Below are 27,821 nucleotides of genomic sequence, written 5' to 3'. Positions count from 1 at the left end.
ACTTTGACAGTATCTAGGCTGGAGCTGTATTAATTTTGAGTCCATTTGGCCAATAACCTTCATGCCTGGAGCTATGGTACACCTTTATTCTTGGGAGCTATGGTGATCTTTGCTGCATAAAGGGTAACTCAGAAAAATATGGTGATTTGGTAGGAGTAGCCCCGTCCCGCTCCCTAGCCTGTCCTCCAGAGCATCTCTTTCGGAAGCACCACCTGGAGGTAGGCTTCTTGCTCTTGTGCTGGGGGTAGGAGTAAGACAAAGGGAAAAGAAAGCATGGGCTGTGACTTCTCACCTGTTTGAAGTCCGCATGAGCAGGTAGCTTAGGGGCTCAGAGGAGATGCGCGCAAATCGTTTCCATTCCTACCATCTCTGCAACTACACTTTTGTAACAGCTCATGGAGACGTGCATTTTATAAAGGTCCCAGAGGCACTGCCGAAGAGCACCCCATGCTGCAAGCACCCACGGCCCAGTGTGGCCTTATTCTAATGCATCCTATGTTTATTCTCTGCTCCCTCATTCACTTCACTTCCTTCCACACCCACAACTGACAGCCCTGTCTCCCCTTAGGAAGCCAGGTGGCACTATTCCAAAGCATTCTCTACTTCTCATTTAGTTAAATAACACAGCAGATTATGGTGAAAAATGAATTGTAAGCCTGGCTGCTCCACGGAGCTCCTGCACAGGTCCATCACATGGGCTCCAGAGAGCCCAGCACTTAATGTTTCCCGCTTCCTTTCGTTTGAAAAGTAATCTGGGGTTCGCAGCTCTGGGAGTCCCAGCTGCCTTTACACTATTGCTTTTCCCTAACATTTAAGTAATATTTTAAAAAGACAAGCCAGTTGCAGTGGCTCATATCTATAATCCCAGCACTTTGGGAGGCTGAGGCATGAGAAATGCTTAGGGCCAGGAGTTCAAGACCAGCCTGGGCAACATAGTGAGGTCCAGTTTCTACAAAAAAAAAAAAAAAAAAAAATTAGCTCGGAATGGTGGCTCACACCTGTACTCCCAGCTACTCAGAGACTAAGGTAGAGGATCACTCAAACCCAGGAGTTCAAGGCTTCCGCAAGCCATGATTATACCACTGCACCCCAGCCTAGGTGACAGAGACCTTGTCAAAATAAAACAAAATAAAATTAAGACCCCAGTGAGGTCTAGGTAGGGAATGGGAATTTCCAGACTGATGGATTTATCTAGAAGATAGAAAGGGAATCCCAAGAAGTTCTGTCTGAAACTGGATTTTTAGGTCAAGCGCAAGCACCCGATAACTTTCAATGAGGAAACAGTCCCCAGCAGCCTTCCATTCTCCTACATACATGCATTTTCCTGTGACTTTACTTTAGTAATTCTTAAATCGATTACACTGGTATTATAGCTCAGTCCTCAGCATTATATCCCAAGTGACATTCCCACCTCTGGGAAACAGTGCTAGCAACAGCAGGCTTCAGATTGTTCTGGGCATGGCCCAAATGCCCTTGGGATGAGGGCTGCCTGATTCTGGAACCAGAACACCTATAAACATGTGGATGAGCCATGACAGGAAGCAAGGCCGAGCAATGGTATGAAGTCAGGGCCTTTCTTGCCAATCTGCACCTATTCCAAAGGGCTCCATTGCTCTTTATCACACCATGTGGTCAGTCCCTTGAGAGGGGAAGTAGGAGCCAAAGGCCTGTTTTCCCAATTTATCAGTTAAAACAATCCAAAACTCACCAGAACTATTAACTGGGGCAGTGATTTCTGCACATGGGTTGTTGAAGAGTGATCTCCGTAACATTTTTCACTCTGTGCCATCAATAGAGCCTGCCTGACTTCTTCCCACCTATTGAGATCCATCCCCCTGAGGACACAGTGCTTTTTCTCCTCTGTCTTCATGGTCCTTCTGGCACTATTTTATGTGGTTGCTGGGATCTTCACATCTCTTTCATTTATTGGAGGGAACAGGCCTTACATTTTTCAGTTTCCTGTAACTTAATGCAGCATTTTATATACAGCAGGGGTTGGTATTCTAATTAAGTATTCTCAGTGACATTTGTCTGCCACCATGACACTGGTGTTAAGAGCAAAACAACTCAGGTCAACGAAACCTGATCTAAAACTGTTATCACGCAGAGGGTGTTAGTCTCGGGAGAGAGAGAGGCAGCTAATGAAGGATCAATTGCTCTGAGTTCAAGTTCAGGAACTTTCTGCTATGTAAGCAAACTGGCATTTGGTACAGAGAGGAAAAAGTACAGAAAAGTTGCCCCTATACAAACAGAAAGAATTGGAAGCAAAGCTTATAAGTATGGGCTGGCTGTGGTGGCTCACACTTGTAATCCTAGCACTTTGGCAGGCGGAGGCAGGAGGATCGCCTGAGCCCAGGAGTTTGAGCCCAGCCTGGACAATAGGACAAAACTCTGTTTCTATAAAAAATTCAAAAAGTGAGCTGGGTATGGGGTCACATACTTGTAGTTCCAGCTACTCGGGAGGCTGAGGTGGGAGGTTCGCTTGAGCCTGGGAGGTAGAGGCTGCAATAAGCTATGATCATGCCATTGTATTCCAGCCTGGGTGACAGACTGAGACCATCTTTTAAAAAATGTATGGAAGCAGGCATATGAGGACGAAAGCTGGGTAGGGGCTGGGTTGCCTGGAGGATGAGCCTCTCTCAGCCATCATTGGGTAGAAACAGAGAAAGGTAAAAACAACATGCAAAATTAGGAGTTTGTCTCTGAACGTGGGTTGGGAGTCAGAGCCTGGGTTTGAGCCCTACAACTACTATTTTACTGCCATGTGACCTTGGGTAAACGAAACAGTAACTTTCTGAGTATCTGGTGCATTGTTGATAGTGTTAGAAAAATGACATGGGCTTTGTCTCCTTCATGAGGGTGATGGGAGGATCAAATCAGATCAACATTTGCTTTGTAAAGTATACTGAGCTATTTCAGTGTAGATGGAAGTTATTACTTTTAATCCCAGGCACCCTTTCCCTCACCTCCCATTTCCCATTGCTTCATGAGATCCCATCTTAGTGGAAGATAGTCATCTCTCCCCTAGGAACTCCTGTTCTCACCTTGCTTCCTCTTATTAATATTTTTTGTAAGTCATGTACACTTTAGAGTAACGGAAGCTTGTCTCTTTGTGAAGGAATTTCTGGTGTTCAAGGCAAGTTTAGAGGGGCATTAAGAGAAACAGCTTTCCTGAGTGCTTTGAAATCATATTTGAAATCATTTGCCCAGTCCGTTCACAGGTGAGATTGGCCTTTTCCTATAACTAACACATTTCATCAGTTTTGATTTTATATTTGACTGTCTCTGAAATTACTATGTATCTTGTAATCCTTGTTGTGTCATACTTTAATTAGTGGTGTTTTCTTCTTTTGAGTGGTTCATAAAATAATGGTACATCTCACAATCAAGGGTGTCACTTAATGAAATGCAGCACTGTTCATATGGAGATAACATGATCTTAAGGAAGAATCATTAAGGGGTTAAGAAGAAAAGTGAGGTAAGGCAGAAGTTTCCACTGGAATCATCACAAAACAAAAGATGAACTGTTTTGTTATCTTCCACCTTCCAGCTGCCAAGAATTACCTGGATATTTGGATTCTGCCCATTAATATCAGCTTTGGAAAGATCCGGAAAGTTTGGTAGATCGAGGAGAAAGGATCCGGGGCCATCTCTTTGCAACGAAGGGTGCCCAGTCTCTTGTCGGAATCGCGGTCTGGGGAAGGGCTGGTGTGCAGCCTGGTGGTCCAGATGCTCTCCTGGTGCTTCTTTGGAGAGAGAAAAGCTGGTTTCTGATGTGGCGTCACTTCCCACATTGAGGTTATTCTAAAACAAACAAGCAAACAAAGACACATGATTTAAAAATGTCACCCGTAACAGTCCATTACATTCAGGAGCAAGGACAATTCCAGTGACTGAAACTAAGCCAGCATGGTATTCCAAACTCATTTTGCAACTCTATGGTTTAGTTTCTTCATATCTTAAAAGCCAGATCATCAAAACTTCTCATAGCCTGCTACTTGGGAATGTTCTGAGGGTTAATGAGTTATGAGCTATTCATTAAGCTTCAAAGTACTTTAAAAATGAAAATGCTATTTTGAAGGGGAATAGGTGTGCATTTAAAGCTGGAACCAAATGATGTTTTTCTTCTCACAGCTTCAACTGATTAACCACCTTGGCTTTAGTTATAGCTCTAGTGTCCAGAGTTAGTTTCTTTGGTGTAGGCTATGGAGCAAAAGATCTGACCATGCTGGATAAAATTCTTGAGCCATATTATTGATTATATCCATTCATCATTTGTCTTTCCATTTGACCATCAACCCATCCACACATTCATTCACATATCCTTCTTTCCTTCCTTCCACCCACACACTCATCCATCCATCCATCCATCCATCCATCCATCCATCCATCCAACAAATGCCAGCCATGCTAGGTACAGGTGATACAGCAATCAACAGGATAGACATGAGACCTATTATTTTGAAGTGTACAACTAGGTGAGGGGAATAAACAATAAATACATAGATAAATAAATAAGATCAGAACAGAGAATAGTGACTTCCAAGAAGAAAAGAGAGAAGATAACGGAGAGTGTCTGGGGAAAAACCTTCGACAGGTGGCCAGGGAGAACCAGGACCCCTCAGAGAAGGTGACACTTGAGGCAAGATCTTAACAGAAGCTAGCACCCTGCAATAATCTAGAGGAAGGACATTTTAGCAAAAGGAGCACTCAAGTCCAAGATGGGAATGAGCTTGGCTGGACTGAGAAACAGAATGACCAGTGAAGCTGTTGTAGAGGGAAGGAGGGAAGAACCCTAGGTGACGAGGACGAAGAGACGGGGTTAGCCAAAGAAAAAGTCACAAAAAGGCTTTCTGAAATCTAATGGTTTTATTCTGGAAAGTACAAGCCCATTGTTTTTTCCCAGTTGTGAAAAATATCTCCTTTTGTTATCACGAGGGGGAGATTTCTCTAGTGATTGCAGAGTATAGAAGTTCCTGGACTCCTTTCCCAAACCAGCCTTTCTTTTTCTCCCCCGGTCCTCTCACAGAAGACTTACTCCAGCCTTCAGGGATGGCATTTTCATGTTTACTGGTGGAGAGAGACAAGGAGATAGGATTTCACCAGCGTTTGGGTCAGTGGTTAATGTTCTTGTTATTCTTGGATATGTTTTCGGTTTGGGAGTATATATTCCAGCACACTGTCTCCACACACCCCCCCTGCCCCCCACCACAGTGCCTCTGACCCAGCCAAAGGGTTACATCTGATATAAAAACACTCATGACTCTGAGCACCCAAGGTCAAGGGTACTGAGGCCGACACACACTAGCAGATACATAGCTTCTTGAGACTCTGAGCACCCAAGGTCAAGGGTACTGAGGCCGACACACACTAGCAGATACATAGCTTCTTGAAGAGCTAAGCTTAGGGAAGGGGTTTTGATTTTTCCTTTGATTTATGTGTCATTTTTTAGAGACAGGGTCTTGCTGTGTTGTCCAGGCTGGAGTGCAGTGGCACAATCAAGCTCACTGCAGCCTCAGACTCCTGGGCTCAAGCAATCTTCCTGCCTCAGCCTCCCGAGTAGCTGGGATGACAGGCATGTTCCACCATCCCCAGCTGGAAATGGATTTATAAATATATGTTTAAATAGGAACGGGGCTAAGGAAAAAACTCACTAGTGCGGAGACCACCTCTGAATGTTCCAAGAGGCCAAGGGGAGTGTGGAGACAGAAACCTTACGTGTCTCCTCTTGAAAACACGCAGTGACAGCGGAAAGCTGGATGCTCCGCGACATGTTTTTGCTCGCCCTTCCACAGCTCAGAAGATGTGGCCGGGGGCTGTGTCTTTGTTCACCTTTCCAGCCACCTCTCTGCCATGGTTTTCGTCTTCTGGCACATCCTGATAGAGGGAGTTGTCCTGACATTTCGAGACATTACTCAATGCAACAGAGGCCAAATGTATTATTGTTTGAGCCTAGGAGGGAGGGAGGAAGGGAGGGAGGGAGGGGGAGTGAGAGAGATAGAGGCGGGGGAGGGGAGGGGAGAGGAGAGAGATCATGCCATCTTTCCTCAACATAAGATTTCTCTATGACATCCCAAAGGGAAGATGGCTGAATGCGATGGTTCCTTGCTTTTTTCCCTTAATCTCCAACTGTAAAACTTCCACAACAGCATTAGGAAGGACAGTTAGATTGTCATGGAGAATTTCTTGTGCAGGATTTAGGATTACAAATCTTGGAAGGGGCCAAGAATTTGCTTCCCTGCTTTAGTATTTCTTGTGAATCAAGCCCTAAACTTCATTGCCACAATGGATATATACTGCTTAATTTGGTTCAAAATAGAAAAAATCTATTTCCTTTCTCCTGTAATCAAGTACTCTTTCTATGAACACTTATATGTTAGAGGAAGTAGAATATGTGTTTTTGCTACTTTTTGACATTTTGCTTAGATGTCTGAAAAAACAGGGACTAAGTCTGATTGATTGATGTGACTCTTGCATTTTTCCTGATAGGAAATCCACCACCACAGAATGTTTCTGGCTTAGCCCCAGACCAAGCAAACCCCTTAAACTCTCTAGGACTCAAAGACCTTGCATGTAAAGCAGATTAGATAATAAGAAGAGCCCTGTACTTTCCCCGCAGGATTAGTCAAGATACTTGGGTTGGGTTTGTCTACACACGGAAAGAGAAGCGTCAAGTTAGGGACACTGGCTGGGCAGTTGAGGCCACAAGTACCTCTGCCGGGAATAGTCAGACAACTGGGGCTGAAGTATGTTTTGGCTTCAGTTTTGCATACAATTGTGGCATTTCTCCATCTCTCCCAACCACCCTGTCCCCCAGACACAGGCTTGGTGTTTGTAAAATATTTGGAAGATGGGAAGTAATAAAGACATGCTAATCACAATCTCTGAACATCTGAGTTACTCTTGCATCTCTTCCAAAACATACTTAACTGGAAACCTTAGCTCCTTGCAACGGCATACCCCCAAGCTGTTAAGATACTGGAAATCCTAGGGTAGGGAAAGTGTGGCTAAGGATGATCCATATAAAATGAAATCATGTTTTATTCAATCAACAACAAGATTTGAGAGTAGCCATTATTGTTATCTAGACTTTAGGGCAGGAGACAACAGACAGAATATCCTAGTAATGTACAAGAAAACACTTCCTTCACCTTTTCTCAAAAGGTCACACTGCACATCCTCCTTGCAGAGCTCCCCTTGGACATCAGTCCAGCTATCACCAAGTTCACTTACTGAGTATTTCACTTAAATTATTAGAGCAGAGTGAAGATTTTCAATAGGGGTGGATCTCAAGGTTAAAAGTAAAATATTATGTTTTATTCAGGCAAGCAAACATTCTTCTCTGAAAATGATACCTTAGGAAAGTCTGGGAATGTAAGGAAAGAATCATCACCATTCTTTCTAAAATGCCTTTCAATTCATTTTGCCTGAGTTAAAGTGATACAAGGGGGGCCTCTCAATTTGGAAAAATATTTCTTTACCCACAATATGTCTTTGACTTGAACATCAATCTGTGAGTTAACATTGACAATTCTGCAGCCCCAGCAGCGACGTTTCCTCTTGTGGCTCTAAGTTCAGAGTTGTGACTACCAATGAGAAGGAAAACAGAAGAGCCGAAGCTACTGAATGGCTTATGCACATGCACTGTTCAATCGCTGAGGCAGGTGATCTGTGTTGGTCAAATTATTTAGCTACTGTGTGATGCTCCTCTCCTATTTTAGAATTTATCTAAAACAGGAATAGTAAATAAAAAAATCCTGTTTTTGCAGCCTGGTATTTTGCCTTAGATGGCGGTACTGTGGCAGACATTTGCAATTGCCTGCCCATTGTCTCTTCCCATCTTTTTCTTGATGCTTGTTTCAGGTGGCTGTGGACCTGGCAAAAACTACATTTCCCAGCATCCACTGCATCTGGGTATGACCATGTGATACACTTCTGTCCAGTGAGGAGTAAGTGGAAGGTTCTGGACAGAACTGCTGAAAAGGAGTTTTCAGATTCAGTTTTGCTGTTTGCCTTTCTCTCTTCTACTTTGTCCTGCCTGAAATGAGGATACCGGGGTTGATGTGAAATGAGGCAGCTGGCAGGCATGAGGATGGAGGCTGTAGTCTAAGTGTGGCTGACTGGAAAGTTGATGGGCTTAGCATTATGGAGCTATCACACTGGTCAGTCCTGGAATGGTGACCTCCTTATGTCTTTTACTGTTATCACTGATCTTAACGTTGACAATGCTGCAGTACCAGTAGCAATGTTCCCTCGTGGGATCCTAATTTTTGAGTTGTGATGACCAAGAAAAAATGAAAAGGCCCTGTTTAGCTAAGTGGCCCTATGTTAGATATTCTGTTCTTTGCAGTTGAATACAATTCCCAAATAATAGAGGTGCCGACAGGGCATTTAATGAAACATCACAGTGAACTTCACTATGGCAGCCAGGACACAGATGCTGGGTTCTGCTGCCAACTTTCCTGATATCCTATTCCAAATCTGCCATTGATACGCTCTGCACATGTTGACAGACTCTTTTCATTGTTTCAGCATCTACACATAACATTACTCAGCTGTACTGCTCACTGAGTACTGTAATGTTTCCTTTAAGTGGTCCTATTAGGCTGGTACAAAAGTAGTGGTGGTTTTTGCCATTGAAAGTAATGGCAAAATCCGCCATTACTTTTGCACCAGCCAAATACTGTCACAATTGCAAGAGGTTTTTCCTTGCCAAAAGGAACCAGTGTTCCTTGGACAAATGGATTGAGTGCAGAGCTTGGTTGGGGAGGGCACAGATGAATTTGGGATACTCTCCTGCACCAAGAAGCAAGGAAGCTTTCAATGATTAACAGGATCCTCTTGAAAGAACACAGGAGCCAGCATGACAGTCCCTCATTTCTCACAGATCAGAGAATTTGGACAAAATGAAAAGAGATTGTCCTTGGCTGATGTACACTGAATCTATCCAAATCCATAAGGATACCCACAAAAGAGAGAAATCCGGAAAAACTACTGGTGCCATTTGAGGTAGGTATTATAAAACTCCTTACTTTGCAATTGGTATTAAAAAGAAAGAAAGGTTTTCAGAGGAAGTGATGTTTGAACTGAAATCAAAAAGGCTGATAAACGTGCAGCAGATGTATCAGGTTAAGAGAGCAGGGAACTGGGGAGGGGTCCAGGAGCTTTGCAATCCTGGTGGAGGAGTCTCTGAGGCCTGACAGAGCCGTGTTTTATAGATCCAAAGGGTTTCAGAGCTGAAATGCAGTGAGAGTAACGATCAGAGACACCTGCTGTTTTCATATGAAATAATGGAGGTAAATGTTATACACATCAGGCCCAACACACAGTCTTGGCCCACCAGCCTCTGGCCTGAGAGGCTTCTATCACACTGTCCTCTGACTTGTCCACTAGGCTGCCACTTCCCTGGTGGCATCCTCTGGGACAGGTGGAGGTTTGCTGAAGCTACATGGTGCTGGGATCTCATCCCTCCTTCCTCATTCTCATCAGCTGGCCCTGAATGCCCTTGGGAAAGCTCTGCTGAGATGAACTGAGAAGAGAAAATCTCTCCTCTTTAGGCTGGGTGCAGTTTTTCTCAGATGACAAATTCACAGGTTTTAACCACTTGTGTCCTTTATACTAAGTACAGCCTGGTCCAGCACCAAGACTGTCCAGTCACTGCCTCCAGCCACTGAATAGCTGGAGCTGCTCATCGTGGCTGTGTCTGTGACAAAGGTGGGTGGCTATAGCCACATGCAGGGTCAGAGTGGTCAGAATGGCCAGAGTCCCCAACTGGTCATTTGGCACAGACAGATAAATACAAAGGAGAGGGAATGAGGTTTTTTGGACAACCAAGCCACAGGTCAAATTAGGATGAACACTACAATTGGAGGAAGATGAAGCTATGGAAATGGGTGATGCATCCTCTTTTGGAAAAAATGTGCTAAGTATCACTGTCCCAGTCTGCAAATAGCCACCTACCCTATTCTGCAAACACCAACCAAGGACTGGCATCTGAAGAAGACAGATGATTTCACCACTTTCAGAACCTCCAGAAGAGGCACAAATTAGTAACAAACTGTGGCTGTCTAGAAAAGTTTAGTATTTTTTCTCTTTAAGACAAAAACTGGTAACTATTCCCCAGATTAACACAACCAGGCAGACTTCTTGGAGGCAGAGTGGATGGCAAATTTCTGAAAGGCAAAGAACAGGCCCTATCTTCGGTCTCCAAACTCCCTCCTCCCTCCCCCTTCCCCCAATTTCGCAAGCTCAGGGGGCAACCAATAAGTGCTATTTGATGATAATGATGGCTAAAGTTATCATGGGCTAACAAGGGTCTCGTTAGATTTTGTTTTAATTAGGCTCAGGCTACAGGCCTCATTACCCCTAATGTGGCTTTTATGTGGGATTCTAAAGGAAAAAACCCTAGGAATCTTCTGTTGAAGATATTAAAGAAGATATTATTAGCAATGCATTTGGGCTCATAGACTTTGAACAACAAACAACAGAGATTACAATTAATGTCACTACAGCCACTCTCCTTAAAACAAACTAGCAATATAGTTAATTAGCAATATGTCCTCATTTGGGGCTGGACATCTGCACATTATTATCGACAATGCTTGTTTCCTTTTTCCAGATGAAAGGAAGTCATACCGCACCCAGGCATATGGCTGTGTGTTTTCCACATTCAAACACTCCATTTTCTTCTACCCATGATAAACACACTCGGGGCTTTATCTGGGCTGAGCATCGATTTTGTCTGGAACACTCCCACACATCTAAAAATAAGTTCAAGGATGCCAGTAGTGGTATTTCAAAGGGAAAAGCAAAAGTGTTTGCTGTTTGAAGAGATAAAAGAATAAAATGGCACACTGATTATCGTTAACATGATTGAAGAGCAGGCACTGCTAAGAAGAGAAAACCAGCAGAATGAAAAACATGAGTTTTGGAGCATAAAATCAGATTTCTGGAAGAGGCACATTTGTTCTTAATGCTCAGGAAGATGGATGGAGACCACAGTCCTAAGAGTGGAAGCAGGGGGTGGTGGGAGCTTGTTGGGGCTTGTGCTGCAAAGTTTTGGAAAGAGGCAGCCAGGATGCACTGGAGACAAACTGCACCGCAAAGACACAGATGACAAGACTGACCAGTAGCTGCTCTCACAGAGCCCGGGTGTGATGGCATTCATTCCCCTTCAGGCAGCTGGAACAGAGCAAATGTCAATGGCCATATTTTATAGCAAGCATGACAATGCAATGCCCCTTTAGGAACTATTCCTGGCAGAGGGGAAATGGCCGGATATATGCTTCAATTTTTGCTGGGGACTCTGACGACAGTCCTGACATAGGCACATCATGGTTCAAGAATTCAGTAGGGTCTGTGCCCTGGTTTGGGAATGGAGCCTGCTGTTGAGGTCTAATAGCTGAGGAATCCCTAGTTATGATGGCAGAAATGGCAGAATGTATCACAAGGGTGTTTACTTTAGGCCTTGGCCGTGACCTCATTTATTATCTTAGGCTTCAGAAGAAATGAAGAATGGTCATCTCGTTGCATTTGGGTAGGGAGCTGGCTCTGGGGTGGAGGGGCCTTCCTCATTGAAGGCTCTTGGGGCTGGCTGACAAATTAGCGATCGACACTTCACTGGCTTGTCTTGAATACTTCTGTAAACTGCTTCGATCTTGAAAATGTGTAAATTATTGGTGAATTTTTTCAAGTTATGCTTTCTCCATTGCTGGCAAAGAAAACAGAGTGGTAACTTTTCCAGGACCCATTTATTTTATGTCCTATTAGGCTAGAGAATGAACTGAAAGAGAAATTATTCTTTCAAGTCTAAGAAAACATGTAAGAAGTAGAGTGCAAGAGTGGAAAGCAAGTTTGGCTAAACAAAAATAAATAAAAAAAAAAAACCAAACCTTTCACCCATCACCTAAAACGTCCCTGCAAATGTAGGGAGATGGAGAAATGATACTTTCCAGAACCACTTTGATAAACTCCTTGTGGCGTGAAGCCATCCATCCTCAGCATGCAGTTGAGGGCAGGGCTTTGTACATGTCTTGGAGGCTACAGCTAATCTGCTCAGGGTTATAAAGGCCAGGCCACCAGTGGCCACCAGGGGGCGTCGGTCCCTGCTCTTCAGGCCAGTTAGAGCTCAGCCACCTCTTTTAAGTCAAACTTTGAGCAAATATTAATGAGTATGGATTATCGGGACTTTCCAAGTTGTGCTTTCTCCATTACTGGCAAAGAAAACAGAATGGTAACTGCCCAGGACTCGTTTCCCGATTTGAAGAGGCACCAGATCATGAGTGCATCCAAAAGGCCCAAGTATCTAAGCCGTCCTGTGACCTGAGGGAGACGGTGGTGGACAGGACACCAGAAGGCGAGCATCTCCTACAGTGATTCTGTGTCTCCCCACATAGAATGATGGGATCCAAACCCCAGGCCAAGGCTGGTGTTCTGTTGGTGAGAGGAGAATCAGGAAATTAACCAAACATGGATGGCAGAGTTCAGAAGCTGAGGTCTGGGGTAGGGGTAGCCTGAGGAGCCCTGCCAAGTAATTATTCTAATTAAGGAGATGGATCTTTCTCAACACTAAAGTTAAGAACCCTCATTGAAACCTACTACTAATCTCTCTGCTCTAAGTACTTCTAAAATGGGTTTTAAAGGTCACTGGATCTTAACCTTGGAATCCTGAAAAGGGCTCAGGGCACTGTGGAAAGGACCTGGGCTGGGAGTTTCAAGGTCCGGGTCTGGGTCCTAGCATTGCCTCTTCCTCCTGCTTTGTGAGCTTTGGTAAGTTATTGTACCTTTGCACTTATGGTAGAATGGTTTGCAAACATTTCCACAAATTTTTCTTCTCGCCAAATATCTATGCTTTGGGTAGTTGCTTCCCATACTCTGTGAGCTGCTTCTTTTTTTTTTTGAGACAGTTTTGCTCTTATTGCCCAGGCTGGAGTGTGCAATGGCATGATCTCAGCTTACTGCAACCTCCGTCTCCTGGGTTCAAGTGATTCTCCTGCTTCAGCCTCCAGAGTAGCTGGGATTACAGGCGCGTGCCACCACACCCAGCTAATTTTTTTGTATTTTTAGTAAAGACGGGGTTTCACCATGTTGGCCAGGCTGGTCTGGAACTCCTGACCTAAGGTGATCCACCCACCTCAGCCACCCGAAGTGCTGGGATTACAGGGGTGAGCCACTGTGCCTGGCCTTCTTTGAGCTTCTTACTGCAGCCAAAAGGACAACAGTTAAACAGAGACTTGAAAAGTGCTTATGCCTTACGATTGCCTATTTTTGGCGCTCTTTGGAATGTTGAAAACACTCCGTGAAGCAGGCCAACTTAGCCTGTTGCACGGTGAGACGTGTGTAGCAGAGATAATTTATCCCAGATCCACCAGCCTGCCAATAGCCAGTCACTCAGATGGAGACCATCCTAGACCATCCAGCCCTGACTAAGCCTACCCTGGCTATGAGAGCCACCCTGTTGACCCAGAGAGTCGTGAGAAATAATAAATCCTTGTGAGTTTAAGCTAATGAATCCAGTATGGTTTGTTACACCGCAAAAGCTGACTGATACAGGACCTTAGTTATTTCTTCTGTAAAATGACCATGGTGAGATCAAATGAGAGTTGCAGAAAGCCTCTCACTCCTTTCAGTTCTGACCTCCTTGGAATGGAATCCTAAAGAGACACTTGTTCTGGAGAAATTATTTCACACTAATTTTTTAAAAAAAACCACTTTATTTCAAAAGCTGAAAACATCAAATTGAGGTTGGGAGATTAAATAAAATGCATGAAATGTAGATTCGATCTACAATTACTAGAATATCATCTCCTTTCTCTCTAGCCTTCTACCTATTAACTCAAAGCTGGGTAAAACCTGTTGGAAAGTTCCCAAACCCTGCCAACTACTTCCTTCATTGACATGTGCTTTTTTGGTAACAGCTTCAATGCCAGTTTTTCAAAGATCTGAAGCCGAGACTTAACAGTTCTCCCTTGTACTTTCATGATGCACCTGTACAGTTCTGTGTGCTGCTAGAAACTAGTAATGCTCATTGATTAACAGGACCCCCTCCTGACACTTTAAAACAATTATAGAGCTGTCATGGGCCACATATGGCCAGAGATGAAGAGGAAGCTGCTGTCACCGTCACCTGTTCCCTTCCCCACCTGCCGGTACAGATTGCTCCTGTTTGGACTGCTGTTCTGTTCTTCTCCAGGGAAATGGTCTGATTCCTGCTTGGAAAACTGGAAGCTGATGCAATTGTGGGCTCTTGACCTAGCTAAACTTTCTCTGTAAGTAGCTGTTAGCTCTGTTCATGGATTCATTCAACAAACACTTCATTGGTATTTATTAGGTACTAGGTACTGTGCTAGGGTGAGACAGTGCCAATAGCACATGGCTTGTTAAGACAACTTTTCTAAAACTTGGAAATGAAGCAAAAGGATGACTGCAAGTTTATCACCTTGTGCTGGGGCACAGGCCTGCCCCAAAATATTTAATTCTGTAGGAGCATATATCGTTGCCTGGCTTATTATTTACTACTGATTAGGGCCTAGACTAAAAGTTACATGCTAACTTATAGATTTTCATTCTGTAGATACACAAATGTTTTTGTCTAGTGGAAACAACAACTCAGCGCTGACTGGTTTATGGCTCTACAGGACATTAATCCGTTTTATTTGTGTTTACACATTTACTTCACCATCATTTTCCCCACTAACTTTATAAATGTCTGTTTCTCAGATGCTCTGACATGGCATTAGCATCCTCCTTGTTCTCTCATTCATTTAGTTAAGTAGTTCACAACTGCTTCTTCTTTATTTGTATGACATTCACATTTTTAATATTATAAAAATTTTATGTGGACATTTTGTCTTCAAATTTAGATTCCAGAGGGTAAGTTAAGAAATGCTTATATCCATATAAAATGCAAAGTAGAAAGTGGGAAATTCTGAAGGAGTGGAAGTTTTCAATGTAAAGAAGTAAAATTATCCCGATTTCTAATTACGATACCACAACTCACCATGTATAAGGTCTTCAGCATCACCGTGTTATATTCTATCGCTTTCTCTAAGAGGCTCTTCTCTGGATGTTGGTCTAATGCACTAACAAGCCGAAACCAGTGTGGAGAACCATGGCTTGTGAGCAGGACTTCCCTTGGGTTTCTCCTCTTATGGGGTCCTTACGGGGAGAACAGAAGCCCATGCACCAGAAGGCACCCAAACTCCTTCCGTCCATTTCATTTTCCCCCTGCCCCCATACAATTCCCTCCTCTGATCCTAGAGAACAAAGCTCCTCCCAGTTTTGTTCTCACCAATGATAATTCTACCAAGAAAAGAGAGTCACAAGTTCTCAGAGGCTTTCTTTTGGGATGTGGTCATGAGGGCGGAGACGTTCAACAGAGAACATGTTTATTATTCCCCTCAGTATAAATATCATAATATTAGGATGTATCAGTTTGAGTCTGAGCAGGAAATGAATGGCACCCTCCAAGTGGGTAACTATGGAGAGCTTAGTACAGGAACAATTTAACATATCTGGACAAAGTGCCCAGAAACCAACAAGGATGCTCTATATCCAGGGCCAGTAGAGCCGGGGGAGCTCACATTCTCCAGGCCTGAAGATGCAAGAACAGGGGGAGGCTACTGTTTGCCACAGAGAAAGAGAGAGTTGTGGGGTTGGAGGTAAGGTGGGCTTTCATTTCCTGCCATGCCTAATATTGGCCAAACCCAATCAAAAGCCAGACAGCAACGGAGTCTGTTGATGTAATACATTCAGATCATGTGCCCAAGGAATAAATTAGGTTGGAGAAAAGTGGAAAATGGGTTGAGAGAGATAAACAGAACATTTGGGATACACAAGACATGCTTGGGAGAAATCACAGCTATAGTATCACCCATTCCAGGCATTAAACATTAAATCTGCTCTCATGACATCCATGTGAGGTACACATGAGTACCCCTACTCCATAGATGAGGATATTGAGACTGAGAGGCCCCTAGGTAGTAAGTAGGCTTTGAAATCCTTGATCCTGTCACCAAACAGTGCTGTCCTAATGTCTGCCCTGGAGTTGGCTAGAACAAGAGAGTCTGCAGCCACTTTGAATTTCCTGGCCTCCCCCAAATGCTGCTCCCCTCCAGAATAACAGTTCTCAGAGGACTGGCTCAAGAACACTGGCCCACAGCATACACACAAACAGATTTAATTCTCAACTCTGCTCCCTGACTTGGTTTGGTAGGGGAAGTCCTGGTCTCATTTTTTGTTTTTTCAAGGAAAATACACATCTAGATAACAGTCCAGCCCAATACTGCTTTACTTGTGCAGTGTAATGACTTCTTCGGATTAATCAGGTCTCGTTAACAAGATATAGTGATGATAAAAAAATGGATTATCACTGATTCAAGAGGGAAGGAGTTGGGAATGAAATGGCACATAGTACATTATGTAAACGTGAGAGCTATTCAGTGGGGCAGATGAGGCAGTGAACAGAGGAAGTAAGACACAAGAGCCAGGCCCAAACCTGGATTGCTTTGGATATTAGCCATTGGGGTCATCACATTGCTAAACTTGCCAAACCAATGGGTAGAACTTTAAAAGTGATGGGGCCAGGGGGAGCGTGGTGGCTCATGCCTGTAATCCCAGCACTTTGGGAGGCTGAGGTGGGTGGATCACGAGGTCAAGAGATTGAGACCATCATGGCCAACATGGTGAAATCGTCTCTACTGAAAATACAAAAATTAGCTGGGCGTGGTGGTGCATGCCTATAGTGCCAGCTACTCTGGAGGCTGAGGCAGGAGAATGCTTGAACCCAGGAGGTGGAGGTTGCAGTGAGCCGAGGATCACACCACTGTACTCCAGCCTGGCAACAGAGTCAGACTTCATCTCAAAAAAAAAAAAAAAAAAAAAAAAAAGTGATGGGGCCTAAATGGCCATCCGTAGTAGAAGGCAGAAGTCAAATAAATATAGAAAATAAATACTCATAGAATGAAACACTGTTTGGCAATAAGAATGAACAAACTACGACCACATCCAACAACATGAATGAATTCCAAAAACACCATATTGAGCAAAGGAAGCCAAATACAAACGAGCACATGACTTGTGATTTTATTTGAATACAGTTCAAAAACAGGCAAAACTAATCAATGCTGTTAGAAGTCAGGACAGTGGTGATGTGGAGCTGCCAGTGACTAGAAGGAAGCCCTTGGGGCTCCTGGGGCACTGGCCATATTCTGTTTTCTGATCTGGGAGCTGATTACACAGGAATGTTCACTTTGTATAAATTCAGTGAGCTGTACACATATGATCTGTGCTCCCTAGTGTATGTTATTTACACATAGAACTTACATAACTACCAAAAACACATGCACACAAGAAAATAGAAAATCAGAGAGAAATGGCAATTGGTATTTTTTTTTTTTTTTTTTTTTTTTTTTTGTCACTCAGGCTGGAGTGCAGTGGCACGATCTCGGCTCACTGCAACCTCCACCTCCTGGGTTCAAGTGATTCTCCTGCCTCAGCCTCCTGAGTATAAGGGATTACAGGTGTCCACCACCACGCTTGGCTAATGTTTTTATATTTTTAGTAGAGACAGGGTTTCACCATGTTGGCTAGGCTGGTCTCGAACTTCTGACCTCAGGTGATCCACCCACCTCGGCCTCCCAGAATGCTGGGATTACAGGCATGAGCCACGGTGCCGGCCAATACTTTCTTAAAGAAGCCAAGCTTCTCTGTTACTGTTATGTTATTTTCCAACCAATAAGGCATACAGGAAAATACAGTGTTTGAAAAAAAGAGGAGCTTCTTGTTGGGCACGTTATTTCCCTGTGGCTCAAGGTTTCTTACCTGTAAATGGGTAACATCTGTATGGTAAGAACACATCTTTTCTCCTCTTTATTATTCCCTTCTCTCATTAGTCTTTCCTAGCACTCACTCTTATATTGTTGTATTTTCGCTTCCCTGTTTTTCCCCTCAGGCCCAGCCCCTATCTTCCCTAGCGAGAGTCACACCTCCACCTCCTTCACCTTTTTCAAAAGTCTTCTCAGTGCCAGGCTTGCCCAAACACTTTTATGTATCACTTCTACCAACTGGCTCTCAAAGCTTCCCACCAGGTGGATATAATCATCACCCCCATTGTACAGATGACAAAACTGGGGTTTGAAATCTTGCCAAAGTCACCCGGCTCATACTTACTAGGGGTGTATGAATTCTGGCTGACTCCAGGGAGGCTTTAAAGCTGGACCAGCAGAGACAATGAAAGGCAGCCTGTGTAGGCTGAAGCTGCCGGAGAGTGAAGATCTCTTCCAACAATCTCAGTGTAAAGACAGTGCTCAGAATGTAGAGAAAGGACCAACACCACCAATTGCCAACCTCTCCAAAAGGGTCCTCCTTGAGGATGGAAGGAGTGGTCAGTGTTTCAGTCATTTGAGTTTTAAAGCCATTTTATCTCCATGATCCCCTATTAAAATATAATTAGTTCCAAGAATAGTTATGCTGGACCTGCCTGGCATAGGCAGGGCACAAGATCAGGGGAAGGGCACAGGATGGGTTTTGGGATTTAACTCTCCATTTGTACAAAGTATAATCTAGAGGGTTTTTTTTTTTTTTTTTTCCTGAGACAGAATCTCATTGTTGCCCAGGCTGGAGTGCAGTGGCACAATCTTGGCTCACTGCAACCTCCGCCTCCTGGGTTCAAGTGATTCTCCTGCCTCAGCCTCTTGAGTAGCTAGGATTACAGGCGCACGCCACCACGCCTGGCTAATTTTTATGTTTTTTGGTAGAGATGGAGTTTCACCATGTTGGCCAGGCTGGTCTGGAATTTCTGACCTCAGGTGATCCACCTATATCAGCCTCCCAAAGTGCTGGGATTACAGGCGTGAGCCACCACAGTCGGCCTCTAGAGGATCTTTGAAGAGGAGGGTGGCACATGAGCCAGGGCCTGGAACATAGGGTTTTGAACTCCCAGCCTGGTGCTCTCCCACTGGCTGCTTCGGTGTCACTACCTGGTGGATCTTCATGGTTTTCCACGACTAAATTACAAACTGTCTTTCCCTCTTTATAACTGCAGTCTCACCAAAAAACCCCACAAACTTTACTAAATATCCTTTGAATGAATGAATGGCTAGTTGGCTGGCTGGAGGAACAAACAGGATTTCAAAGCCTGATAGGCATGGGAACTGTGGACTCCTTGTAGTTTCCCTTAGGTCTACCATGCCATGTACATTGTACAATTTGTGCATGGCGCAAAGATGTCTGGTGAGGGGGCAAGTAAGGGCTGAAGTTCAGACTGGAGGAAGGGATATTGTCTTCCCAGAGGAAGTGACCTGTAATTCATACAGAGGCTTATAAGTGCTAATAAGATGCCCGAGGGTCACACTTCTTTCTGTCTGCTCTACCTGCAAAGTCTTTCCTTCCCTTAGCCATATAGAAAACTCCTAGGCATCCTTTAAAACCCTTTTTAGACACTGTGTTCTCTGTAAAACTTCCCTGATCTTCAGCAGAGTTAATCCCTCCTTGCTCCTCATTACTTCTCTTCCTTATACATACTTTTGTTTTTCTATACATTATTAGACATTTACTCACTTTTTTCCAGTTTCTGGCTAAAAACACACACACAAATAATGACTGAACTGTCAACTCAACTGTACAATGGGGTAAATTATATTAGCCATGTTAACATCTCCAAGTCCTTTTATGCCTGCCTACAACAAAAAGAGCATTTTATCCATTTTTCAAATTCCTCTGCCACTGTCCTAGTCCAGTTTGCCATCATTCTCTTTCCTATCCTTCAAGTCTCAGCTTAAATGTCACCTCCAGAGAGAGGACTTCCTGATCATCTTATGTAACCAGTGATCTTTCCCACCCTTTAAAAGCTCCCCTCCATCATTCTGCTTATTTCATTTATAGTATTTATTACCTGAAATTATTCTATTTATGGACTTTTCTCTTTGTTGTAGCCCCTACCAGGATGTCAGCACCATGAGGCAGGGACTATGTCTGTTCTGTCACTTCTGTGCCTCAGCACTTGGCCTAGAGCCCAGTACGGAGTAGGACCTCACTAAATGCTCTCTGAATGGATGGGACAATGAATAGATGGATAAAGGAATGAATGTCAAACAAGATTTCAATGCCCTGCAAGGGTGGCCACAGTTGATTCCTCCTACATCTCTGGAACGATGTTTGGATTCTGGCATGTGGGAAGATGAGAAGCAGCTCTGGCAGAGGTGGAAAAGTTCTCCCTGGCTCCGTTCCTGTGTTGGCCTTTACTTGTGTGATGACACTGAGCCCTGGCACAGGATCAGTCATCTGCCTCCAAGTACTATCATGGGCAGTGCCCAGCTTCTCCTTTTGCCCAGAGAGAATACAGAGACTGTGCTGGAGGTGCCAGTGGCTCCTGCCATCTTGCCTCTGACCAAGTCACCAATGAGCACCCAGTACGTGCACCAAGGAGCAGCCCTGGCACAGCCACAGAGAGCAGGAGGGACAGAAACCAGACTCAGTGGGAGATGTGGGGCAGATGTTTGCTCTCTTGAATTAATTCTGATTCTGAACATTTTCTGAATCTGCTTGCTTTTCTTCAAAGTCAAATATGAATTCAAATATTTTATATTTATATGTACATCTGTGTATACCTATATACACACATATGTACAAGTATGTATATGGTTATATAAATATATATTTGCAGACATAAATACACATTTAATTAATTTATTTATTTTTGAGATGGAGTTTTCCTCTTGTCCAGGCCGGAGTGCCGTGGCACAATCTTGGCTCACTGCAACCCATGTCTGATTTTTGTAATTTTTTTTTTTTCCCCAGTAAAGACGGGGTTTCACCATGTTGGCCAGGCTGGTCTTGCACCTCTGACCTCAAGTGATCCAACAGCCTCAGCCTCCCAAAGTGCTGGGATTACAGGCATGAGCCACTGTGCCCAGCCCATAAATACACATTTATAAGTGTGTTTTTTACATGTGTGTATAAACATACATATATATTTATATATATATGGATAAGGATGTGTGTGTTATTTTAATTTTAGCTTTGTTTTTTAAGATATTTGAAATAGCCCATTGTTTCCTAACTGAGCTCACAGAAAAATGGATAATACTGAGTTATTACTTTAGTTCATGTGTTCCCAAAGTAGGGGTCCCAGACCAGCAGTGCTGGAATCGCCTGGAAATGTTTAAAACGCTGATTCTTGGGCCTCATCCCCTGTGGAATCGGAGCCTCTGGGGTGGGGCCCAGCAGTGGGTGTTTGAGCAGGGCTTCCTGGCGATTCCCTGCAGGCTCACACCTGAGAACTCTGCTCTCACCAGGAGAAGGTGAGGAAGAGCGGCTGATAGGAGACAAGGAGCTATCATTCTGAAGGGCACTTTGGCAAAGGGAAATGCTTTCCAGGAAACACAGGGCCCTCAAAGAGTGCACTTTTATCCTGGAAAAGCATAATTAGATAAACAGCAAATGAGCTCCAAAGCATCCCTTCCAGCCTGGGGAGACCCTCTGAGTGGTCACCCATTCCTCAGAGATGTCCCTATGGTAGCACCTTGAGGGAAGGGAGAGCTCCTCACCCTCTGGGTCACTGGGTGAAGGAGGCTGCCCGCTGACCAAGTGACATATGAGATCAACATGCAGGGTGAAAAGGTCAAACACCCTGAAGGTAGGGGGTGAACTGTGAGACTTGGCTCCTTCTTGCTTTTCCTTGTATCAGTAAATGCTAGCTTTGCCATGCCTGCTTTGGTAGGAAGTACTACACATGGGGCAGCCATGGTCCTCCCATGATTTCTCCCTCGCTGTGCGTCTGTTCTAATTAAGCCACACATGTCCATGGGGAAGGACAGGTTGGGTCCAGATTGGCTACTGGATGAGATAAACTTTTCTAGCTCAGAGGTCTGGCAGAAGATTAAGGAAGACCTGAGAGGGGGCCTGGGGACCCCACGGGGGCCTAAGAGATTGGATAAATTATCTATCAGTACATGAGAGAAGTGGGGAGACAGAAGGAAGGAGACAAAAAGAGTCGAGAAAAACAGTTTCTTTCGGGGGCCCCAAAGGCCAAGTTACTATCACCACGGTTTTAAGATGGCTCCTCTTTTTTTTTCTTTTTTTTTGATATAGAGTCTCGCTCTGCCGCCCAGGCTGGAGTGCAGTGGTGCTATCTGCCCCCTGGGTTCAAGAAATTCTCCTGCCTCAGCTTCCAGAGTATCTGGGACTATAGGCATGTGCCACCATGCCTGGCTAATTTTTTTGAATTAGAGATAGGTTTTCACCATGTTGGTCAGGCTGGACTCGAACTCCAGACTTCAAATGATCCGCCTGCCTTGGCCTTCCAAAGTGCTGTGATTATAGGTATGAGCCACTGTGCCCAGCCCAGATGGCTCCTCTTTAAACTGAAGAGCTCCCTGATGCCGCAAAAGCCTCCCCACGATGAACCCATCAGCAAGGATAAATCTCAGACCATCCAACACCTAACCTGTGGTTCTCCTGATTAAAGCAATGATTCATATATGAAGGTAAAGGCAGACGCTCTGTTCCCAGCATGTACACGGCAGCCATCATCAAAGCCAAATGGTCCCTACTCCCAAGGAAAAAGTGTAGCTCCCCAAGTTGCATTCATTCACCAACTCCCCTGTGCACTTGGCTCCTTATTTTTCCAGGAACATCTTCTGGAAAACAGGCCTGAGGGATCCATTCACACTCTTGTGTCTTAAGGCTCCATAGACAGGGCCAAGTGCTGCCAAGAATTCAACCCAAGAAAATGCTCTTTTTAGACAAATTTCACAGCCTCCAACTGGAAAGCTCACATAGCAACCAGAGCTTTGCTTTCCTCCAGCAAATTTATACTTCACCCTGTGAACATGCCATTTGTTTGCTTCAGCTTGGACTCTGCCACTTACTCCCCAAGTCTGCAGATATGAAGATTGACTTTTTAGGTACAGCCAAACCCATTTTTAACCAGAGTCCTGGGTATTCAGTTACTAAGAGTTCAGCTCCAAGTTCTAAGTGCTCACCCTCCCCAGTGGTGTACAGAAAAGTCACATGGTAAGCAAAATGTTCTCCAACATGGCATGCTATACAAACTTATGAATGGCTTCTTTCAAAATCCTGACTTTTGAAACCAGGCTTGAAAAGGTAAGAAGATAGAGTTTGTTACAACCCTTGCTTGCTCTCTGACCAAAGGAAATATATTTCTAGCTTCTCAAAAAAGAAAGTCTTATGATCTCTACCTCCCACATACCACGCTGGTCCCCTTGTTCCCTGCACCTCACTTTCTCTCATGCCAGATCATGATCTCAGGCCCTGAGCCCGACTCACAGAGGATCCCATCCCCAGAATTCTGCCTTCCCCCGCAAAGCAGAATTTCTCCCATTCCAGGTTTTGAACTAAGATTCCACAATGCATGTTTGATCTCTTCACGCTCCATTTTCATTAGTCCTTCACACTCTCCATCACTTGGAAAAATACAAAAAGCATGGTTCAGTTTGAAGGTTAAGAACTGACAGTCTCCATAAACATTTTTTTTTTTACAACAAAAGCTGACTTATCCACTGCCAGAATTCAATGTCTGTGGAAGCGGGGTGAGATGGGATGAAGGCAGGGCATGGGAAGTGAAAACCTTCAACATCAGAAGGAGAGGACAAGAGCTCACCATTCAACTACTGGGTTAAAGAAATCCCCAGGGCTTTACTGGCAAAAAATTACTGGGTTGATCTCTGAATCATTAAAAGTATTATAGGGAGGGATGCAGAAATCCAAGGAGTAGAACAACTAAGGTATAAATTCCTGACTTATGGAAAATACAAAGCAATCAATGGTCATAAGTTATAACATTTCCGGGTCATGAATATTAAAAGTGGTCTATGAAGAGATGATAAAATAATTCTCAGAATGTTTTCAGTAGGGAGAATCAGAGCGTAAAACAGATGAGGGCAAAGAAGACCTAGAATGTAAGCCACACTCCATTCTAAACCACCCAACATACTTAAAGGCTGAAATCACCTAATTAGCTAGGATTCATGTTGATGACGTGTGAGCAGATGAGCTGCAGGGCATGTATTCATTTACTCATTCAATAATCACCAAGAGCCAATTACGCTGTTCCAGAGACTGGAAATACAATAGGGAGCAAGATAGACATGAATCTTACCCTCATGGAGCTTAGAGTCCACAGCAGGGGTTCCCAAAGGTACATCCTGATGCCTCAGTCATATCAGGGAGTCTGGGGAAGGGTGCAGGCACCAGGACCTTAAAAAGATCCACAGCCCATTCCAATGTGCAGTGAGTTTTGGAAACTGCTTGGCATTTTTTTTTTTTTTTTTTCTTTGAGACGGAGTTTCGCTCTTGTTACCCAGGCTGGAGTGCAATGGCGTGATCTCGGCTCACCGCAACCTCCGCCTCCTGGGTTCAGGCAATTCTCCTGCCTCAGCCTCCCGAGTAGCTGGGATTACAGGCACGTGCCACCATGCCCAGCTAATGTTTTGTATTTTTAGTAGAGACGGGGTTTCACCATGTTGACCAGGATGGTCTCGATCTCTTGACCTCGTGATCCACCCGCCTCGGCCTCCCAAAGTGCTGGGATTACAGGCTTGAGCCACCGCGCCCGGCCCCTGCTTGGCATTCTTAACTGTGTTGCCATGGTTTGCCCAGTCAATGAGGACCAAAGCCTTGCCCATTACTTGTGCCTTTCCTGCTCTGTTTGCTAAAACTCCATATGCCCCCAAGGACTTCATTCTAACATCTTCAGTATATGTGAAATTCTCTGCAAGCTGAATCTACTCTGAGCCCTATCAGGGGAGTTTCTTAACTGAAAGCACCCAGCCACATCCTTGAAAGCTAGTATGGGCCCTCTTTATTCCAAACCTAAAACTGGATACAGTACCCATTGTCTAATCTGATAATGGCATAAAATATTTGAAACCTACGCCATCCTAGAAATCCTAAGCCCTCTGGCTGCCCTATCAACATGGTCACTTCATGGCATGAATCCTTGGAGCAAAACACGAGCAGTTTTCAATCTCGAGATTTCTTTGTTAGGGTAGAAAAAGAGATTGTGCTTGATAGCTCTTTTCCTCTGTTCACTGTGAGCTTTTATATCCAGTTCACCTTGAAGCGATCAATGGAAATCCATTATAGACTTTCTTGGGCCTCCTCCTGGATTTTCATCAATTTGGAAAGGAAACATTACATTAAGCCTTCTTCTGGAAGGCCCCAGGAATTTTTGCAAAGGAGAAAAAAGGAAAACAGTACGCAGAAAGGAGTCTGCTTTAAAGTTGTAATGAACATGCCAGGAAACAAAACAAAACAAAACAAAAAATAATGGAGCCTGAGAAACATGGTGCAGGAGAAGTACTTCCCTTTGCTTCCCATTGTGTGTTCCGAAAGGCAAAGTGGTCCCCACTCAAACCACCAGAGCCTGCCAGTTGGCCAGTTCGGCGGCATTCCACTACAGAGATTAAAACCAACTTTATGACTGTGGTGCAAATAATAAAGAGCCTGGCAGGGTTTCCTTCCAAAATGAAAGCTCGTTTACTTTCCGAGGTGTATAATTTGGTTATAAATGTTTCCTTTGGTCCAAAACATCTTCGATTGGGTTTTTGCCTGGAACACATCACTGCTTTGCTGGAGAAGAATGGACTCTGTGTGGTCCTGCCATGTCTGTCCACCCGAGGCACAGAAGGGTTCCAGTTGGCCTGCCCGTTTCACGTCTGGTGGCAGTGGTCTGCTGGCAGAACTAGGGGTGAGAGGCAGGGGAGGCTGGCCTGGAATGGCCACACCAGGTTCCCAGCCCTGGTCCGTCTGAGAAATAGGCAGATTCACAGTTGATCTCCCTTATGCCTGTTTTTAGCACCTTAAGTGGTAGGGAGAACAGTTGATTAGGAACCTTGATTCCTGTGAGATTTGACTTTTCTCCCCCTAGGTCTTTATGTCCTCATTTTATTTCAAAAATCATCCTAAAAATTTCCACCCAGCAATGAGTAATATTTGGATAAAGGCAACAGGTTCTTTTTAGGGCTCCTGAGCTGACCACACGTACGTGGGGCACATGAACTTGGATCATGATGTTTAGCCAATCTTACCTAAACATAAACAGCTTTTCTTCCTAAGCAAGCAGCTTAGTAAGTGACAGCACTTTCTACCAGTATTTTCATGTTGATCAATTCTCTTACATCATATACTTTCACATTACTTTCCATTTGCTCCTTCATGTTAATTCAAAGCCAGTGCTCGGTTTTGCAGATAGAAATATATTTATTCGACTGGCTTCCTTGCCTCACCCCCAAATGGCAGGTCATGCAGAACAGGAAAACATCTGGGGATCAAGGGAATGGCCTCAAAAGTCATCATGTGCCATCCCTTTAGGTTGCTTCAAATTGTGCCTCTAACACTGGATTTGGGATGAAGGAGAGGAAAAGAAGTGAGCTGAAAGGAGAAAGCAAACTTAGCACACTTCACCCTGGGTACATATGAAGAACACTGGTAGAAATTAGTATTATGAGGCCTGGCTCAAGAGGTAAAGTTCAGTGGTCTTATCATGAAATCACTGGCTGGGAAATGATGCAGCATGCTTTTGTTAACCTCAAGATTCTCCTGAGATTGATCTTGAAGTAGTATGTCAGGCAAGATGTTGCATTAAAAAAATAGCTTTCTATGGAGTGGAGACATCTCACTGCTAAGGCCTATCATTTTTTCAAAATAATATCAAATTTTCCAGTTGACATGGTTCTTCCAAGACATTTCATACACCAGCAATGCAGTTTTTTGGATAATGCTCAGATTTTTGGATAATCACCTGCTGCTGGACATCAGATGCCCTGTTGCTTCAAGTGGAGCAACAAGATATGGTCATAAAGAAGAATCAAGCGACGAAATGCTACATAATAAGAATATTTGACAATTTGTGCAAACAAAGAAATGTACTATTATGAATCAGCAGCCGCAACCTCAGTCTGCAAGTAACTTGCTGGCTCCGGCTAATTTCTTCCATGCTTTTGGATGCTGCCATCACCCACATAGTCCACCTGGAACTTGGAAAATCAGGTTTGCACAGCACTTGGAAACCACAATACCGACACATGATGAACAAGTCACAGAGGAAATTCTGACTTTCCCCTATATCAGGCCCACAAAGGCAAAGGATTTAGACCACTCCTGTTGCATGAATGTCACTTTTGCACTGTGGTTAGGGTATTTTGTTCTAGGACACACACATCATACTGAGATAAAAGCAAAACCAAGATCCTACTTCTTTTTGAAAACCATAATTCTTTCCTACTTCTCTACCTTATGTCAATACATTTGAGCCTCTGGGGCTGTAAGTCACTTCCTGTCACGGTCAGGTTTCATCTCCTTTCTGAAGCTTTCAATACTTCTCACAGTTCCCAGGTGCAAACACGACTTGGCTGAAAGTCATTTTGAATTCAAAATATTGCCTACAATTTTTGGATGGTGGGTTTTGAGAAATAATTATTCCTCATGCTAAAGTCTCTCTTTGAAGTTGCTCCTCCTACCTACACACACACACACACACACACACACACACACACACACACACACACCCTCACTTTACTGCCAGCAACGCTGTAGTTTCAGCCATGACATGCAGCAAAGGTGTCCTGGGTCATTGGAACCCGCCTGACCTGTACAGGCTACAAGCTGCTGATAACTTCATCAGATCAGCGTCAGGAAGGGACACACTGATACTTAAAGACACAATATTTCCTGATGCTGTGTTTTCAGTAAGTTGAAAAGGTCACCTCACGGAAGAACAAGAAATTGCAGACCCAGACCCTTTTTCTGACTATGAATCTCTCCTTTTTTTTTTTTTTTTTTTTTTTTTTTTTTTTTTTTTT

The 27,821-nt window shown here is 44.0% G+C and overlaps 1 protein-coding gene across 1 annotated transcript in view; it reads right to left on the bottom strand.

Moving 5' to 3' along the window:
• Positions 1–27,821, bottom strand: part of ISM1 (isthmin 1) — a 79,787-nt gene that overhangs the window by 26,250 nt on the left and 25,716 nt on the right. Inside the window, exon 2 of the mRNA XM_032248010.1 lies at positions 3,565–3,804. Within this exon, the coding sequence (XP_032103901.1) occupies positions 3,565–3,804 (240 nt within the window). The remainder of the gene's footprint in view (positions 1–3,564; positions 3,805–27,821) is intronic.

This window comes from Sapajus apella, unplaced genomic scaffold, assembly GCF_009761245.1.
Source record: "Sapajus apella isolate SASKATOON/1434 unplaced genomic scaffold, GSC_monkey_1.0 scaffold65, whole genome shotgun sequence".
Lineage (NCBI taxonomy): Eukaryota > Metazoa > Chordata > Mammalia > Primates > Cebidae > Sapajus > Sapajus apella.
This window is presented reverse-complemented; position numbering and strand designations above follow the sequence as displayed.